At 40.8% G+C, this 20,104-nt stretch overlaps 1 protein-coding gene across 1 annotated transcript in view; it reads right to left on the bottom strand.

Annotated features, from left to right (window-relative positions):
• LOC138745028 (cadherin-8-like) overlaps positions 1-20,104 on the bottom strand; it is a 190,918-nt gene that overhangs the window by 82,383 nt on the left and 88,431 nt on the right. The window contains exon 4 of the mRNA XM_069902069.1: positions 2,705-2,872. Coding sequence (XP_069758170.1) covers positions 2,705-2,872 — 168 coding nt within the window. The remainder of the gene's footprint in view (positions 1-2,704; positions 2,873-20,104) is intronic.

The raw sequence follows: 20,104 nt of genomic DNA, 5'->3' as shown, positions 1-20,104 counted from the left end.
GTCTCCTCTTTAGTTGCAATGTTGATTATCTGAAATCACCACAGCCTGTTCAAAGAGAATACATTAGTTTCCCTGGATGACACTTCTTCCCATTCTATTTCCTGAAAGAACTCCATTCCATAGAACTATGGAACATGACAGAACACCAGCAAGCCCTTCGGCCCAGCTAGTGTTTGACACACTATTATTCCGCCTAGTCCCATCGACCTGCGCCCAAACCATATCTCTCATATCAACCCATCCATTTACCTGTCCAATCTTCTCTTACATGACAACATCAAACCTACATCCACCACATCTCCCACTTCCGATGGCCACACGGTCCTCCCCATTGTAAAAGCAGGCCAAAAGAGCTTGTAAAGATGACCAGCAGGAGCAAATGTGAGACCCTTCTTGAGAAAGGCAGGAAAATTCCTTGATTTGCAGGCTTACAGAGCAGGGAATTAGATAGAGCAACTGTCTCAATAATCCAGATTCTCCAGGTTCAATCCTGGGTTTCTATCCTGCCTAAGAGAAGTTCACCATGTGACTGTGTTCCCCCCCCCCACCCCGCCCACCCGCCCACCCACCCACCACCACCAGGTGTTCTGGTTTCTTTACGTAGCCCAAACACTTTCAAGCTCAGAGGTTAAATCACTTCTGTAAATTGCCCCAGCTGTGCAGGTGAATTCTGTGGGGGGGATTAATTGATAGGGGGGGATTAATTGATAGGGGGGGATTAATTGATAGGGATGTCTGTGTACTGTTAACCCACAGAGACTCGATGGATTGAATGATTTTCTTTGAAGTTGTAAGGACACGTGGTAGATGGCATAGACTCCTTCAGAATTACTATCGTAGTCAAGATGGGAATAGAGAGGTGTCTTTCTCTGGATGCCCTACTAGGTCGTCAATCAAGTGGCATCTACCTCACCAGCACCTCCCTAAGGGAGGAAGGAGGTAAGGTCAGAGGAAAATCCATATCTCATGCCTTCCTGAATTTTAGACCTTTATATATATAGCATATATAGATACTTTGGCCCAACTTGTTCATCCTGACCAAGTCTTCTTCTGTGTTAATCCATCTTACCTGGATTTGGTCCAGTTTCTTCCAAACTCTTCCTGTCCATTTGTGTGTCTAATGCCTTTAGGCCAATGTAATTGTACTCATTCTATTGCTTCCTCTGGCAGTAGGTTCCAGATATGGACTGTGAAATGTTAACCCTCATCATCCACTGAAAATTCTCCCCTTTCAGCTGAAACCTATGCCTTCCCTTTAAAGAGCCATTTACACTGGGAAATAGACTATTCGGATTCACTGAAGCCACATAACTTGTGGTTTTATAACAGTTATATGATTTTATCACCCTTCATCCTCATGCCCCCATGGGAACCAAGACCCAGCCTAGGTAATCTTTCTCTGTAGCTCAAGCCTTCCAGTCCTAGCAACGTCCTGCTGGATCTCTAAGGTTGCAGCTGACTGCCACACAGCTGGAGGTAGATGGGCATTTGTAATTATCTAAGCCTGACAACCGAAGAGATATTAGAGTATCACATTGCCTATTAAACCCATCATTCATACTCTTTGAACAAAGTGTTCACTTAGCCCCACTAAATTTATTATTTCCTCAAAGCAATTGATGAAGATCTGAAGTCTTTTACAACCATCGAATTGAGTAGTTGGGTCCTCAATTTGACGCATCATCCAAAAACAGTAGAATTTAAAAAAAATCAAATGACAAAATGGAATCGAGGAGACAACTGACACCTGAATTTAAACCAAATCTGCTGATGGAACTCTGGATTTAATGGTAAGTGGAAAACAAAGAACAGTTAACGTTTTAGATTGGAACCCTTCATCAAGATCTGATCAGGAACAGGTCCACAATGTTGACCATTCTTTGTCTTCTCTTGAAAGAGCTTGACTCGTTAAATTTCTTCTGCAGATTGTGTTTAGTTTCAGATTCCAGAATCTGAAACCTCCTGAATTTATCTTATACCTGCTTCAGCAACAAGGATGGATAGAGGACAACAGGAGTGGATTTTTTTCTGGATGAAGCAAGTTTCAAGATCAAGCTTATTGACCCATTTCCCAAGGTGTTATATAAGCAGTCTAGTGAGACATCCCATGCATAGAACAAGTAAAACGCAATCCAGCAGGGGTGAGTTATAGAGGGCGATTGGTTCATACTGAATAAAGTCATTGAACAGTGGCTTTTCTAGAAAGAAGCAAGAGGTCCAAGCTGGTTATCCATCTATCAGTAGAATGTAAAGAAAAGTAATCTTGTCATTACTATTACGGGTATTTGTTCAAGTTTGGTGTGCTCAAATTGGCCACTTTATAATAACTATAATGTAAAAATACACTGGCTTCAAATTACTGAAAGGCACTCCTTTATTTTATATATATTTTATCAAAAGAACTCTTATTTCCAGCAGAGATGGTTCAGTGAGAAGGAGTGGGGTTTGTGATAAACAGAATCAAATTCACTGGAGAATTGAAGTGCACTTGACTTTGGAGAAAGGCACTGGGCTCTGCGTGATCGTGCAGATGGCAAATGTTTGGATGGCTGCTCAAGTGGCACCTGTGTAGACTTGTTCCACAACTTTCTTTTTAAATGACCTGAATGTATTCATTGCACAGCATAGAAGACTAAAAAAAAACCACACTCCCCTTTGTAATTGACAATCAGCATGGGGAACAGCAGTGATTGATGGCACTTACTCTGTGTAAACTTGGGGGGGTTGTCATTGACATCAGTCAATGTGATGGTCACGGTCGTGGTCCCAGACAGTCCTCCCATGTGACCTCCCATATCCTTTGCCTGTATCACCACACGGTACTCTTCCCTTGCTTCCCGATCCATGTTCGGAAGGGCTGTTCTTATAATACCTGCGTCAGAAAAATAAAATGTTAAAAAATGAAATTCAAACATGTTGAGTAAAAGAGAAAAGATGAACATCAACCCTTTACTAATTTGCCAGGTAACTCCTAGTTTTATTAAAATCTATATTATATGGAAACATATATTTCTGGAACAAATCTATAGATCCACAAATATGGACAGATATTAGAGTAAAAGTGTCAGTGGATATTTAATCTATCAGAGTTGGTCTTATAAAACCATGGCACTCTAGGGATCTTCAATATGTTTCCAGTTAACTTCCCTGATCCTGATTTTCATTGCCCTTTCCTTAAGGACAGCTTTCCTTTGGAGAACAACTCAGTAACTGCAGAGACAGCAATTTCCCTTACCACCTTCCTCCCTTGTTCACCTCTAATTGGAGCAGACAAACACATACAAGAGCTAATCAAACTCTGACTTCAGAGATACCCAATTCTCCCTTTCAAACTGGGTGGTTCAGAGAATCCAGTTGGTGGGGTGCGAATCTCAGCCTGAATGAACAGGATGAAATGCATATGATCCTGGCTGACCTTTACAGAGCGGCAATTCAGAAAATCTGGAACGCTCACACATGGGGACATTCTGGCATAGGGTGAAGTGTTGTCTTTTGGGAGGTCAAAAGTAAGGGAAACACAATCAAGTCACTTTACCATGCTCGCACAGTAAAGACAAGATGGAGTTTTTTTCAGGATCATGGAACATATTTACATAAATATAAGTTAGAATAGAAGTTAAACACGTTAAAATATTAAGACTTATAGAGTAACAGTCCATGGTGCACTATCCACAAATGTTCTGGGAATTCAGGAGCCTTATGGCTTGGGGGTAAAAAAAACTGTTGCCCAAACTGGACATAAGGGCCTGAGTGCTGCAGTACCTCCTACCAGATGTCAGAAGGGAGAACAGTTTACGTGAGGGGTGTGTGGAGTCATTCACAATGCTTATTGCCTTTCGCCTGCATTAAGTCTGGTAAAAGTCCTCATGGTAGGAAGAGAGCCCCCAGTGATATTTTCTGCTGACTTCACTCTCCTCTGCAGGGTCTTGTGGTCTGAGGTATGTGGCTCTGTGGCTCTGGAATAGCAGGAAATCATGAATTGTCTCAATTCGTCTGTGGCATGAAAATGCGAGAAGCCCAATTTGATCATAGGCCATGTTTAATTTTGTGACCTTGCCATTTTCTATTATTTTATAAATCAAAAATTGTGTCACAGGGTGTCAATATTTTTGAGATACCTGGAGAGCACACAAAAATAAGATTTTCACTGTCTCGCAGTGAATACATGACAATAAACTAAATAAAATTATTTTTGGTTTTTGCCATCATTTTAAACCTGTACCCCTGCTAATCCAGTCATAACCTTGCATACTTTGAGCAAGGCTTTTGCCAATCTCTGAGATGAACAATGATGGTATTGGGCAGCGAAGCCACTGATGGAGCAGAAGAAGGCTCAGCTCAGTGCAGTCTTGCCTCTCAGTTCATTCCAGGGATCTGAGGTCCACTGTAGCAGTACGCTTGGAGGGAGTGGGCAGAACCAGCGCTAACAGCTCCTGTCTTATGACAGCAAGATGCAACAGTCTCCCATCTACTGGCAACTAGCCACTACAGCTATGAGGCATAGTGACTCCGCAGCACCTGTAGGTCTATTGCGAAACCCTGGCCTACACAATGTAGCTGTCATGAGGTCATTAGCATTTCAGATGTCATGATGCCAGGTCACATGTTGTGTGTCTATATTAAGCCTGGTAACACTGTAATAAACACTCTTTGCTGGCTGACAACTTCAGGCGTGGTCTCGTTATTTCAACAAGATGCCGTATGAGCATAAACATCATCCACCCCACCGCATTGTTGAATTTGAGATCGTTAATTTGAGATCTTGTCAACATTCACAAGTGGTTCTACTCTTTTTGAAGAAGATCAAAGCAGCTCTCTGATGTCTGCATCAATAAAGTCATAGACTAGGCTCAATAATTACCCTCATTGAGCAGACCTGAAAGAGTTGCCCTGTCCCAACATCATCCATCCCTCAACACATGCAGATCACATTGTTCTTTTTGCTCTGATCCAAAGGCCTTATGATTCCTTCCTTCCTTCCTTCAACCTGCAATGTAAATTGTGTCATCATTATCTCATGGGGCCTCTGTGATTCCTGTCTTCTTGTATACGAATACAGAACATAGAAGAGTATAGCACAGGAACAGCTCTTTTGGCCCACTGTGTCTGTGCCATCTAGGATACTGATCTAATTTATCCAGTTGCTGGTACTGGGTCCATATTAGAAACAAGAGGATGGATTGGAAAAGGGTGGGTCCACTCAAGGGCAAAGGAGGGAATTTCCTGCATGGACCCTGATGAAGTGGGTGAGATTCTTGATAAGTACCTTGAAGTAGTATTCACCAAGCCGAAGGACATGGACAATGGTGATGTTAGCAAAGGGTATATTCCAGAATATGCTGTCAATAAAGAGAATAGGGTATTGAGAAACTTTGAAGTTGCCAGGGTCTAAGGGAGGAGATTGAATCATAGAAATCACACAATCGTATGGCATGGAAATAGCCTGTTTTACTCCAAAAGTGGGAACCCATCCACATGGTTATTGCTGGTGTCTTGACAGAGATCTTTGCGACCTCTTAACCATAGCTGAGGTCCCAGACAACTGGAGAATAACAGTGAGGCAGCTTTAATTCAGAAGGGCAACAGGACAAGCTCGGAAATGAGACCTTGAGGGAGTGGACCAGTCATCGGGGAAGATTCTTAGGGACAGAATGTACTCCTATTTGAAAAAGCAAACACTTATTAGGGATGTACTTAGAGCAGGGCAAGTTACTTACAAATGAGTTATTCAAGAAGGTAATGAAGATTATTAACAAGGATTATGTTACATTATGTTACATTCAGCTACTGAGAGAGGAGCTCTGGGTGAACTGAGTGATGGATGGGGTGAAATGGGATTACTTAATTGTTGGACCAAAGCTGACACACTTAGCCTTCACACATGTGCTACAATCACACATGGTTTGACATGTGTGTGTGTACATAGTGTGCTTAGAAAGAGCACTATATCGCCTTTGATCTAATCCACATTTTTGAAATGATGTTTCAACTCTTCTGCACCAGGAACATGCCAGTTTCCCCAATTAAGTCTGGTGAGGCTGCATCTAGAGTAATGTCTGCAATTTTAGTTTCCTTTCTGGAGAAATAATTTACTGGCTTTGAAGGCAACACAGCAGAAGTTCACCTGGCTGATTCCAGAGATGAAGGGGTTAGGCCATGAGAAGAGATTAGGTCACCTGGGACTATATTTGCTGGAGCTTAGAATGATTCATAGATCATTCAAAAGCCTCCACTTTTTTTTTAAAAATCTCTCTGCTTGTCAAAGAGTCTTTTAAATGCCCCACTTGTTCCAGCCTCCACTACCACCCTTGGGAATGCATTCTAGGCATTCATAACTCTCTGTTAAAAATAATTACCCCTGATATCACCTCCATACCTTCCTCCCTTCACCAGATGCCCACTGGTGTTTGCTACTCCCGCCGTGGGATAAAAGGTGGTGTCTACCTTACTTCTGCCTCGTATAATCTGGAAGAATTAAGTCTCCTCTCATCCTTCTTCGCTCCAAGGAAAAAAGTCCCAACTCTGCTAACCTTCCCTCATAAGGCATATTTTCCAATCCAAGCAACATCCTGGTAAATCTCCTCTGCATCCCCTCTTTCTCTTTTTAAAATATATTTATTAATTTTAATATAGATCTTAAAAAGATAATATAATTCAATAAAAAGATATAGATAATTATACAGAATTAATAAAACATTCAATGTAACAAAAACATATACAAGTTGTAAATCTTATCCATAATTCATATACTAAGTGATATATATATATTAATAACAGCGGCAGCAACCTCCTTTGAAGAAGACCGCAGAGCCTACCTCACTGACAAAAGGCAAAGGAGGAAAAACCCAACCCCAACCAACCAATTTTCCCCTGCAACCGCTGCAATCGTGTCTGCCTGTCCCGCATCGGACTTGTCAGCCACAAACGAGCCTGCAGCTGGCGTGGACTTTTTACCCCCTCCATAAATCTTCGTCCGCGAAGCCAAGCCAAAGAAAAAAAGAAAAGAATAACAAAAGGAAGAACAAGAGAAAAAATAAGAGGAAAAAAGGAGAAACCCCTGCCTAACAGCATTGCCAGATGCTTGCCTGTGATTAATATTAAAAGAAAAACAAAGGCAAATAAAAAAAAACATGGAAAGATATGAGTCAAACAATTTAATTACATGAGATGAAATTATAAAGCAAGAAGGTGAGTCATAAATGGCACCCATAACATCTGAAATCTTCTATCTGAATTATTAATTGAATAATGAATCTTTTCCCTAATCAATCAGGACATGGCGTCACACAACCACTGATCATGAGTAGGTGGGGCAAAATCACTCGCCTTGCCAAAAGATGACACAACTCTGACCTCAAGACAGAGAAGAATCATTCTCTCCCATTGTGCTGAAGAGGGCAACCAAAGGATTCGGTATTTAATCTATGTTTAAAAAAAAATTTAGACTAAGTATTTTTCAAGGCTAGGATAAGTCCAGAACATATGAATTAGTGATGCTTTTCTGCTCTTACACCTGTCATAGCAAGGACTCATATTTGAATAGAAACGGGATAATTTAGCTTTTGACATGTGTGCTCCATGTACCAATGGTGTGCTCATAATGAAAAGCTATTAATCAACTTAAGAATTGTATACCAAGTCACACCCGATCTAGTCAAATTTGAATCCTCTTCCCAAGCATTTTTGCTTCTAACTAACAAAGTTTGATTTAAACGTAACAGTCCCTCTCCATAGCTTCCACATACTTCCTGTAATGAGGTGACCAGACCATCACAAGTGTGGTCTTACCAGAGATTTGTAGAGCTGCAACATCACCTCATGACTCCTGAACTCAATCTCCTGAACTCAACTTCGTCAAAAGGTTGAAGGAGTATATAAAATTATGAATGGAATAGAGAAGATAGAAGCAGAGAGATTAAGGGAGATAGTCTTTAAATATTATGGTGTAGATTTAATGCAGAGGGGTTAGTAAATCTGTGGAATTCTCTGCACAAGGAAACAGAAGAAGCGGCCTTGTTACTTTATTTAAGATTTTTGAATAATAGGAAAACTATAAGTGCAGCTGAGTCCATAGCCAGATCTTGTTGAATGGAGAGAAAGCTAAATGGTCAACTCCTCTTTCCCTTATAAAATCCTCAGCACGAGAAACTATTCATTTTCCACTCGCTCTTCCTTTGTTTTCCTTTAAGACCTACCGTTTGACAAGTGTTTGGATGTCACATCCTAATATCTTGCAATATGAACCTGAGATATGTTTATATTTAATAATAACCTTCAACTGATGACACAAGCTGCTATTGTCATATGCATCAGTACAATGTACAGATGCAATGAAATTCTTTCTTGCTGGAGCTGCACAGGTACACAGAATACATTAACAAACAATACATATGAATTGAATAACACACCTCCGCATTAGAGAAAAAATATAAAAGGAGAGATAAATAATCACAGTTCCTGTCGGGGTTAAAAAAAAAGCTCTTCCAGCAGTGCAGACATATCTTTGGAGAGGTGTTTCAGTATGGGCAGGTCCAAGAGCCTGAAAGCTGTTGGAAAAAACAACCCCAAAATCTATCAGACTTCAGGCTTCTAGACCTTGTGGCTGAAGGTAACAGTGAAAAGAGATTGCGACTAGGATGATAAGATCCTTTATGATGCTGGCCGTCTTCTTGATGTGGTACCTTACATAGATGTCTTCAATGGATGGGAGGTCAGTGCCCGTGATTAGGTTTTCCACCTTCTGCATTCCTGTGCACACAGGTTTCCAAACCAGCACGTGATGCAACTAGTCCATATTACTTTCCACAGCACGTTCTGAGGAAGGAGTATTCATTGACGTACTAAAATCTCTTTATAAAGTAGAGGTGTTGATGTGCTTTCTTCATGTTGTGCTTCCATAAAATTCACCACATGAAAGCTTTGTGTCTGGTGTGAACTAATGACTTGGAATTCAATAGCACCTTTCAAGACACTTTGCAGCCAGTGAGATGATTTTTTAAAATTAAATAGCAAATGCTTCTGTTGACCAAGGAATAGTAATCAGTGAGATAATAGTCAATTAATGCTGATTGATGTATAAATAGGGAAAACACCTCCTTCAAAACTTTTTTTTTCCATTGTCAACCCAAGAAAGCAGACAGGACCTCAGTTTTGTATCTCAGTGAGAAAATGGCATTTCCGATGGTTAGAGAAAAATTAGAAATCTTGGAGTGCAAGTCCATCACTCCCTGAGAGTGTGGATCAGATGGATAGAGTCCTGAGAAAGATATTGGTTGTGCACTTGCTTTCATCGGCCAAGGCGCTGAGTGTAAATGCTGGGACAAGTCTGAGTTGCAACTCCCTGAAATACTGGTTAAAGTGCACTGAGAGGTTTATGCACACCTCCGATCCCCACACCACAGGACGGATGTGAAGGTGATGGAGTAAGTGCAGAAGAGATTCACTAGGATGCTGTCTGGAATGGATGAAATTGGATAAGTTGGGTTTATTCTCATTGGGATATGGGAAGTTGAGGGGTGACCTTATAGAGTCTCAAGTAATTAAGAGAGGCTCAACTTTCTCAGAGCAAACAAAAATGTCTCAGTCTAGAGGCAATACATTTTACACGAGTGGGGAGAAATTGAAGGGAGATCTGTGAGATGTTTTTCACAGAGTATGGTGAACATCTGGAATGAGCTCCAAAAGGAAGTGGTAAAGGCAGGTGTAATTACAACTTTTAAAAGGCAATTGGATGGATGGAAGGGATATGGGCCTAATGCCGGCAAATAGGACCAGCAAAGAAAGGCATCAAGATGGGTATCAATGAAATGGGCTGCAAGGGCCCATTACTGTGCTGTTAAATTCTATGATTCCATGAATTATATCAATTTAGATGTTTGCACTTAGGACCTGAACCTCTCTTCTTCAAGTACAGACGTAGTTGTGTTAGCAAACAAGCCACAGTTGACCAGAATTATAACAGGCTTTTTTTCACAATGACTAAATTATCGAGCTGAAGTGAGAGATAAATTGGTTATTTGAGATGTGGATACACGCGATAATTTGATTGTTTAATTACTTCATTATTGCTTTTCTATCAGTAACACTTCTTGCAATTACTCTGCACCATCTCAATGAACTAAACTGAAGGACATTTCTGCACACTGTAATTGTGCAGCTCCAAATCTCTCTTGCTGAGGTCGAAAATCGAGATGAAAGTGACCCCATGTGAAGAAAAATTATTCACTTTAATAGTCAAATTATTTATAAGCAGAGATGCATTGACAAAAAAATAGTAGATTATGAAACATAAGTTTGACTGCTAAAAAGGGTGATTTTATTTAATATAAGCAATTCATTTCTTCTGGGAATGGAATGCAAATCTTGACCTCTTCTGAAAAACCTTGGCACTGGAAATATACAACTCAGAGAATTTTTGATGACACCAAATTGTTCATCTATTAGCCAGAAGGAGCCAGTAATTTATTCAGTGATTTTGCACAAGGTTTTGCGTTTAGAGAGGTTTTTTTCCTCCCACTGTTTAACAGGGTTTATTTATAATAAGATGGACTAAATATCACAAACTGAAATCCATTTGGAATGTGATGTAAATGGAATCACCAGTTGCCCAAGCATCTGTTGTAGAGCCACTCAGCTCCAGCCACCCCATCTCCCACACTATTTGTGCGCAGTTTGCATTCACTTCCTGTGACTGCATGGGTTTCCCCTGAGCACTTCAGTTTCCTCCCACATCCCATTGACGTGCAGGTTTGGAGGTTAATTGTCTGCTGTAAATTGCTCAGACTTTAGGTGTGTTTTGGCGTCATAGGGCCACAGAAACAGAATCTTTGACACAACTCATCCATGCTGAATACGGTATTTATCTGTGCTCATCAAATTTACCTGAATCCATTTACTTGTACCTGTATCCATCATCAATGTCCTTCCGAACCTTTCCTATTCACGTACCGAAGTGTCCTGTAAAAGTTGAAGGCGTACCTAGCTCTGCATTTTATTGGCAGCTTTATTATTGGATTTTATTGGCTCTGTTCCACGTATCCATCACCCCCTGTGCGGAAATGTTACCCCTCCGGTCCTCTTTAAATCTTTTCCCTCTCACTTTAAACCTGTGCCCTCCAGATTTAAACTCCCCCACTCCGAGACTCTCACCTTATCTATGCCCCTCACGATTTTATATTTCTACTAGGTCTCATCTCAGTTTTCAATATTCCATGGAAGAAATGTCCTTGCTTATCCAACCTCTCTTGTAACTCAATTTCTCCAGTTCTGGTAACATCCTTGTGAATCTTTTTTGCACACTTTCATTCTGAATAACATTCCTGTAGCCAGGCTATCAGATCTACACATACTTCAAGTAAGATCCCACGATTATCTTGTCTAGTTGTAACAGGATGTACTTATTCTTGTCTTCATTGTCCTGACCAATGAAAGCAAGCATGCCAAATGTCTTGTTCTCCACTCTGTTTACCTGTATTTCCACTTCAGGGAATTATAGATTTGTATCCCGAAGTGTCTGTTCTTTCCTGGGGCCTGCCATTTACTGTGTACCTCCTGCCCTGGTTTAAATTGCAAAAGTGCTAAAAAAGTTGCCTAAGTTCATTTCCATCTGCCATTTTTTGTCCCAGTTTCCCAGTTGATCTAGATCCTGTTGTAATTTTAGATAGCACTGCCCACTGTACCACTGATTTTGGGGTCACATAAACTAATGAACAATGAGAGTAATAAATACGGATGATGAACAATAATGGACCTACCACCAATTCCTGCAGCATACCACTGATCCCAGGCATCCCATTTGTATATAAAAAAGCCTCTTCTTTACCACCAAACCAACTCTGTGTCCAATTAGGCAGATCGCACGTAATCCTCCTTTCCAAGCCACCCTACCTTGTGGCTTCTTGTCGAAGGCCTTGTTAAAATCCACATCGACAATATCTTGACCCTTATAATCATCAAAACCTTGACTGCTTATCCAAGAAGTTCAATCAATTTCATGAACCATGATTTACCTCACAATAAAATGCGGATTGTCCCAAATCAGTCCTAGTCTTTTCTAATGCAGGTAGATCCTATCTTTCAGCACCTCTTCACTTTCCCCACCACTAATGATCAGCTCAGTGCTACGATGTGAGTGGTAGAATCAGGGGTGATTTGATCAATGGGGGAAAAATAAATTGGGATGTTACAAGATAAGAGGGTATGAATGAGAAGGAGAAATAGGGCAAATGGGTTATTTTTTCTGGATCATGAGAGACTGAGGGGTGACTTGATAGAAGTATAGAAAATTATGAGAGGCATAGATTGGGGATACAGTCTGTTAGGTCTGCTTTGTTCATGAATGAGTGAGACAAACACCAGGCTGAGTCGAAATCAGGGTTCTTTGTTCTTTATTACCGGATTGTAATACTTGCGACTAACAAAGTTAGTCGGAGAATGCATTCTGCCGTTATCAGCAAAATGGTGATTTTTTATACCCTTGGATACATGCTTAGAACATCATCATATCATTACTTGTCCAATGACTAAAACTGTTGCTATCCTTTCCCTGCTAGCTTCCTGCCTCTCAATCCATCAATGTCTCTCTTATCTTGTAAGTACAAGGATGCATTCTGTTACTCCTTAGTACTGGGTGACTCCTTCTCCGGTCCCATCTCATGATGTTTTACCTAACAGGAGTACAAGGACACCTCCCCTTCTTGTTACTGCCCTGTACAGGGTAACTCCCTACACATTCCCATCTCATGATGTTTTACCTTACAAGTCTGAATCTTTATTCCCTTGGTAAACCTGTCACATTGTAGGGGTTGGTGGTGGTGGTTGGGGGGTGGGGGGTGGGGCAAGGTGAAACAAGATAGGCAGGGAAAATATTTTTGCACCGAGTGGTGGGTGCCTGGAATGAGCTGCCAGAAATAGTGCTGAAAGCAAATACAATCGTAGCATGAAGAGGATTCTACAGAAACAAATGAATATGCGGTGAAGAGAGTGATGGGTATAAAATAAAAACAGCGCTTCAAACCTGCTTCCAGACATGTGGGGTGAAGGAGTTGTTCCTGCACTATTCTATCTGTGAGATTAGTGTTTGATGGTTGGCGTGAAGGTCTCCTGTGCTGTATCTCTCCATGATTCTGTGGTGGACAGAATATTTATTTTCAGATCATGCAAAAATTAGGGGATGTCAGGAAAGCCGTGTTGTAAAGAAATCAACCATGATGTAATTGAAAAGCAGAAGAGGCAAAAGGGGCTAAATGACGTACTCCTCCTTCTGTTTCAAATGTTCATTTAATTTAATTTTATTTCTTTAATTCATATGTTCTGGTCTTGCACTAGCTTGGAAAGATGTTTTTCAAGCATTATTGGAGATTCTCAATTTAAAATTGGAACCAAGCCCTTTAATTGCTCTCTTTGGAAGATTCCCAGAAGATGATGTGTTACTAACTTCAATTCAATGCCACGTCTTTGTTGATGGCCAGACATGCAATTTTGATAAAATAGAAAGATAATACCCCACCGAAACATGCATAATGGCTAAGGGATATTATGCCTTGTTTAAGTTTAGAAAAAAATTATATGTGCAATATATTCAAATATTACATTCCAAAGTATATGGGGCTCATTCATGGACTGATTCATAACTCTACGATTTAGTGTAAATCTGGAATCTTGGCATTGTGTCGCCCCTCTCTAAGACCACCCCACTTGAATTTATGAATGCTCATTTCCATCCTTGTTTAGGGGACGGGATTTTGAAATTGTTTTCCATTGATTGTTATTGTCTGTTTTATCACGGTTGTGCTTTGGAAATTGTCCCCGTGATCATTTTTATAACTTTTTTAATGGCCTTGTCGCACACTTCATAATTATATTGTTTAATGTTTTTATGGTAAAAATATCAATGAAATTTTTAAAAAATGTTCTTTTGTTCTTGTGTCAATTGTCTTGGAGTTTTTCAATGCACTTCCACCAAACCTCCCTTTCCAATGAACAACTTCCCTACACAACTTTCCTGCTGCAATACTTTTTTGTCAAACATTAATTCCCTCCTGCTATTTTTTTTAATATACGATAGCCAGTTTGACATTAATGTAGCAATAATTACAATGAAAAAGCACCGTGAAAGATTTAGACACAACATTAAAAATAGTACTTCTCCAAGAAGCTGTGCAGAAATGAGCGCAATACTCCAAATGTGTTATTACTAATGTCTTGCAATGGATGTCCGGGGAATACAAGGCTCTATGATCACAAATTATTTTTAACCAATGCAATGCAGCTCTTGTTTTAATCTTATTTGCAAATTGTGGTCCCTTCACCCCTCTGAACGTGTTGCTGAGCTGTTCTGTGTTTCAGACTCAAAGCTGCTTGTATCATTAATCCATGACTTAATCTTACTGCATAAAAATAAACTGAATAAAAATCTTTCCTCACCCCTAGAGATCCAAAATGCACCCAAATCCAAGGTAAAATGACAATGATCTATGCTACCAAGTGTTCCTGTACTTAAAAACCTGCTGCAAGAAATTTTGGGTCATTTGAATTCATCTTGACAATGGAAATAAAGGAAACACATTCTAGTCCTTTTTCTTTTGGCCAGAATTTACCCTCTGGATATGTAAAATCATGAGGGCCATGGATAAAATGAATACTCACAGACTTTAATCCAGGGTAGATGATTCCCCAATGAGATGACATTGGTTTAAGGTGAGGTAAAAGAGATTGGAGAGGGACCTCAGGGACAATGTTTTCATTCAGAGGATGGTCCATATCTGGAATGAGCTGCCAGAGGAAGGGGCTCTGAAAGACAGGATCTACCTGCATTAGAAAAGGCAAGGACTGATTAGGGACGTTCAGGATATTTTTTTTTGTAGGAGGGAAATCATGTATTGTGAAATTGATTGCATGTTTTGAAAAAGTAACCAAAGTTTTGATGATTATAAGAGTCTAAACAATTATAATGGTCAAAAGAAATTTGGACATATACGCAGATGGAAAACTGGGAACACCATCTTGATTGGTTGGAGGTATTGGCCCAAAAGGCTATATGACTCCATCTCTATTTCAAGGAAAAAGGGTCACATTGCAAGGAACAATGGTATTAACATCATTTGCATATGACATTCCAATGAGTGAAATTTGGATATAATGTTCTTCCTCGAATGTAACTAGGACTAGGGGAATGGTGGGAGAGGAGGTATTGCTTAAGGTTGTATGTGAGTGAAAAGAAAAATGTTTGAAAACCACTGTTTTAATCATCCCTCATTGACTCGTTATGTGCACGGTTTCACAACTCCAAAGGAAATGGGCCAATGACAATTTTCTCAAGCAAAATATTTCAGTAACAGTTGGGTCTAGAGCAGTGATTCTCAACCTTCCCTTCCCACCCACATCCCATCTTAATCAATCCCTTACTAATCACAGAGCACTTATGGCATAGGGATTACTGAAAGTGGTATGTGAGTGGAAAGAAAAAGGTTGAGAACCACTTCGGTAGAGGTGAATGTATTTAAGACACAGTCAGCTAGGATTTTTTTGAAAAATGGGGGCACTTGTGGCTGCAGCAGATTAACTGCTGTTGGGTCCATTGCCAGATCAGCCATGATCATTTTGAATGGTGGAGCAGGCTCAATGGGGTGACCTGCACTTCTCCTGTTTCTGTGTATTATCCCTTTAATCCCTGTATATTCATGTGTCCATCCAGTTCAATTGGATATGAAGACAGGTGAGGACATTTGACAACAAGTTCAAGCAATAGGCTGGATCGAGGATGATTCAGCCCATTGCTTCATTGCAACTATCCTCCACGCATTGTCCTTTTTCAACCCCCCTTCAGCAGAAATTACCTTGCTTCTACTGGGAAAACTTGCTGCAGTTTTGTGCAAGCTGAAAAGCAGTGAAGGATTGAGGGGCTAAAAGTCTCATTGCTAGTTTCATTCTCTCCCTGCTTCCTTGTAAAATTTCCATAGAGTTATCTAAACTTGGAGTTTGCGTCTATATCTTACTCCCTGGTTCCATCCTTATTATGTCACACAGTTGTGTGGCTGCATCATTATCAATCGCTGTCTGAAAATAATTATTCTACGATCCAATAGAAAGAGGCAATAAATAGTTTGTTTATTCTCTTGTGCAATGAGCATGACCTCAGCCTTTGGCTAATTCACTTTCAAAGCTTTTATTCTTTCAGCAGGAAATAATGAGGGTGAAGTTGCACCGCAACAGGCTTAAAGACAGTTTCCTCCCCACACCCATCAGGCTCCTGAATTAACCCCACAACATGATATCATTCTGCCCTTGCCTGGTGCTAATTGACCTTCCTTTTCACTGCAACCCTATACTCTCTAAATTGTGCTCTTTATATGGTTGTATTATTATTAGAAATAACCTCTCATTCTGTTTACAAAAGAACCTTTCTCACTGTATTTTTTGACTAATAAACTTTAACTTAAAACAACTTCCCTAAATTACTTCATTTTTAATGTAGACACTGTGTTCCATAGCTCTGTACAAATGCATGAGGGAGCATTATTGAAGTGAGTCACCAGGTAAAATAATTGTGTATCAATGGAAAGTTATTTTTTAATAAGCTGATTCATCATTGCAATCTTTTCTCAAAATCATTACTGCTCATAACGAATCTCTTCGCATTCCTCATAGTGCTGTTCATTTATAAATTGACACAAATTTAATCAGGTTTAAAAAGGCAGGGCTGCTTTTTAAGCAGCCTGTTAAAGAAGTCGGTGGTGTCTATTAACATCTTGAAATCATGGATGTTTCATGCCGAAGACTGTGGTGCCCATGCTTAGCAGTGGACCACGAGGCTTGCAGGAATCAGTAGTCCAGACCTGAGTGGAGAAGGAGAAGTCTGAGAAATGACCGTACGGGGTGGTGGACTACAGCAGCTGAACGACCCGCATAGACTCCGAGTCGTCGGAGACTGACTGATCGGTCACAGGGATTTGAGAGGGCGCTGATGGGATGAAGGGCTCCCGAACTGGTCGGGGGCACTAACAGCTTCCAGATCATACCAGATGTTCAAAACTGGGAGCTCATAACCTCCAATGGATTGAACAGAAGGCCAAGCAGCTGCGGGAGTACAGGGGGCAAATCCACCGCGTCTCTGAAAGGATTCTGCTTTCCTTGGTGGGAGCATAGGGCCACGTCTGTGCCTTTACAACAGTAAAAGTTGACAACTTTTGTGTATTGTTACATTTTGTGGATTGGTACATGACAATGAAGAAATTTGAAACTTGAATCAAATGATTTGTCGAGGTTTAGTTCTATTTAGGGATCAATTAGAAAGGGAGAATGGCTAAGCTCATTAAAGAGACAGAAATTTGGAGAACTGAAAAAGATCACCTGGCATTTGGTTCATCTGCATCCCCCGATGTCTCGGAAAGACAGCCAACATACTGAAGGGCCCATCACATCCCAGACATATTTTACCCTCCCTCCTCCCACTGGGGAGAAGGATAAAGGGTGCAAATGCAGGCAGTTTCCTCCCCACAGTCATCAGCTCCTGAACAAACCCAACAAGTACCCTCACGGGGCACTTGCTTGGTGTTGATCTTTACTCACTGCAACTCTTGTCACTCTAGTTCTTACTGTGTGGATAATCAAGCTGACCTGTTAGACTACTTGCAAAACTTAAACTGAAAAATGGACCTGAGGTTAATTCATTGCACAAAAAGTGCTGGTGAAACTCAGCAGGCACAGAAAGTAAAGGCAGCTAATATTGTTGCATAGAGGTAAACCCCCAGACTCCAGTAAGTCCTTCCTTCTACACCCCACCATGGTAGATTCTTCTTGTGCGCTCATTCTGAGGTTCACATAACTTCATACATCTCAACTAAGTCTCCAGCTCAGGCTCTGCCAAATTGAGGCCACCTGCAAATTGGACAAACACCACATTATATTCCATATCAGCAATTTCCAACCAGATGACCTCTCCAATTTCAGTGAACTCCTCTTCCTGGTGTCTCACTCTTTCCTTACCCTTCAGCCTTCCTTCCTCCAACTCCCTCCTCAGAGAGCAACCCCTCCTTGGCCCTCTTGGCTCTTCCCCATCACTTCTCAGCTTCCTTCTCTTCTACCCTCTCATCTCCATCTCTGTCCACCCACTACCTCTTACCTGGGAGCCTCTGCTCCTCCCCGCACCTCCTCCACTCCTCTCCTCCTCGGCCTAACCCTTTCATTCAGGAGTCTGCCTAATTTTCTACATTAGTGGCAAAGGGCTCAGGACCGAAACATCGACTGCCTTTTACTTCCTATGGATGCTGTGGGACCTTCTGAGTTTCTCCAACATGTTTGGGTACTGCACTCAACCCCAATCTCTGCAAATCTTCTTGTTTATCTCCCCCTCACTCTCCTTTGCTCCAGAAAAAAACAGCAGTTTCTTCTCATAAATTCTTCACCTTTGGCAAAACGCCCTCAGCATTTTCTTCACATCCTCCTGGAGAATTTTGATCAGAACTGTGTTCAATGTTCCAACTGTGCTGGCCGACTTGTGTGCAGTACAAGACCATCGAAAATCCAAAGTGCCAATTGCAAGTGGCTGGAAATCCAAAGCAAGAGAAGAAAATGAAGGAAACACACCGCAGGTCACTCAGTGGCTGCAGAACGAGAAGCTCTTCATGCCTCGTCTGAGAACAGGAACTGTTAGTTGGTTGTGTTTCTGCAGATACTATCTGATCTGCTGGGAATACTGTCTTATTCTGTTTCCAGCATTTGCTATTGTCTGCCAGTGAAGCTATCAAGTCTCTGCTGGGAATACGCTGTAATATTCTGAGATTGAGACAGATCTATTTTTTTTTACCTCTAAAAAGATAATTCATCACATCATATTGTTGTTACATATATCCAAATATGACATTCACATTTTCTAAATTGCAAGATTATGTATGACAAAAAAAAATCTCTCAGAGTTCCTATCTTTACACTAGATATTGGCCTGACATCATTACTTACACATTGCCATGAAAATAAACACAAGATGACCTTTTGGCCTGTTTTTATACCAACTTGTTAAAACACTTTTCCATCTATTTTATCCTTCTGAGATATCCTGCAACCTTCAAATAGAAAATATCACAAATATCTATCATTCCCTTTATTATGGTTCTTGGGATCATACAATAGACAAGACAAATTTGAGAGCTGACCCTTTGAACATCCTCTCAGTGTTTTGTCAACAACCATGTCTGTCACTCAGTCGATTCCCTTACAAGCTGTGTGAACTAGCAGTTTACTCAAGTTGGTTTAATTGTGGCCCCACAACATATAAACAGACAGCCAAGTGCAAGTACTAAGTGTTAAATGCTTGAATAATTCATGCGTTGAAGCTTATTTCTCAAATAAGTAAGTTTGAAAGAAGTAGCTTCAACAGAATAAATATAAACTCCTGCAGGTGCTATTGATCTTTTGGATCACATGTCTTTTCTTTATAATCTCATCACAGGCAGAGCTTTATCAGTTGTTGTCCTTTTCGATAAATATTAGTTAGTTCCTTGGTTGTTTTTCCAGACTCTTTTGTGTAGTCTTCCAAAGGCGCTATTTGCCTTGGCGAGTCTGTTGTCTATCTCATTGTCGATCCTTGCATCTGATGAGATAGGTAAACTGGTTGACCGTTTTGAGTTTTGTGTGCCCGATGGAGATGTGGGGGGGCTGATAGTCATGGTGGGGAGCTGGCTGATGGAGGACCTCAGTTTTCTTCAGGCTGACTTCCAGGCCAAACATTTTGGCAGTTTCCGCAAAGCAGAACGTCAAGCGCTGAAGAGCTGGCTCTGAATGGGCAACTAAAGCGGCATCATCTGCAAAGAGCAGTTCACGGACAAGTTTCTCTTGTGTCTTGGTGTGAGCTTGCAGGCGCCTCAGATTGAAGAGACTGCCATCCGTGCGGTACCGGATGTAAACAGCGTCTTCATTGTTGGGGTCCTTCATGGCTTGGTTCAGCATCATGCTGAAGAAGATTGAAAAGAGGGTTGGTGCGAGAACACAGCCTTGCTTCACGCCATTGTTAATGGAGAAGGGTTCAGAGAGCTCATTGCTGTATCTGACCCGACCTTGTTGGTTTTCGTGCAGTTGGATAATCATGTTGAGGAACTTTGGGGGACAT

The sequence above is a fragment of the Narcine bancroftii genome, chromosome 10 (genome assembly GCF_036971445.1).
Source record: "Narcine bancroftii isolate sNarBan1 chromosome 10, sNarBan1.hap1, whole genome shotgun sequence".
Classification (NCBI taxonomy): Eukaryota; Metazoa; Chordata; class Chondrichthyes; order Torpediniformes; family Narcinidae; genus Narcine; species Narcine bancroftii.
Note: the sequence above shows the minus strand (reverse complement) of the source record. Positions and strands in the feature narration are given on the sequence as shown.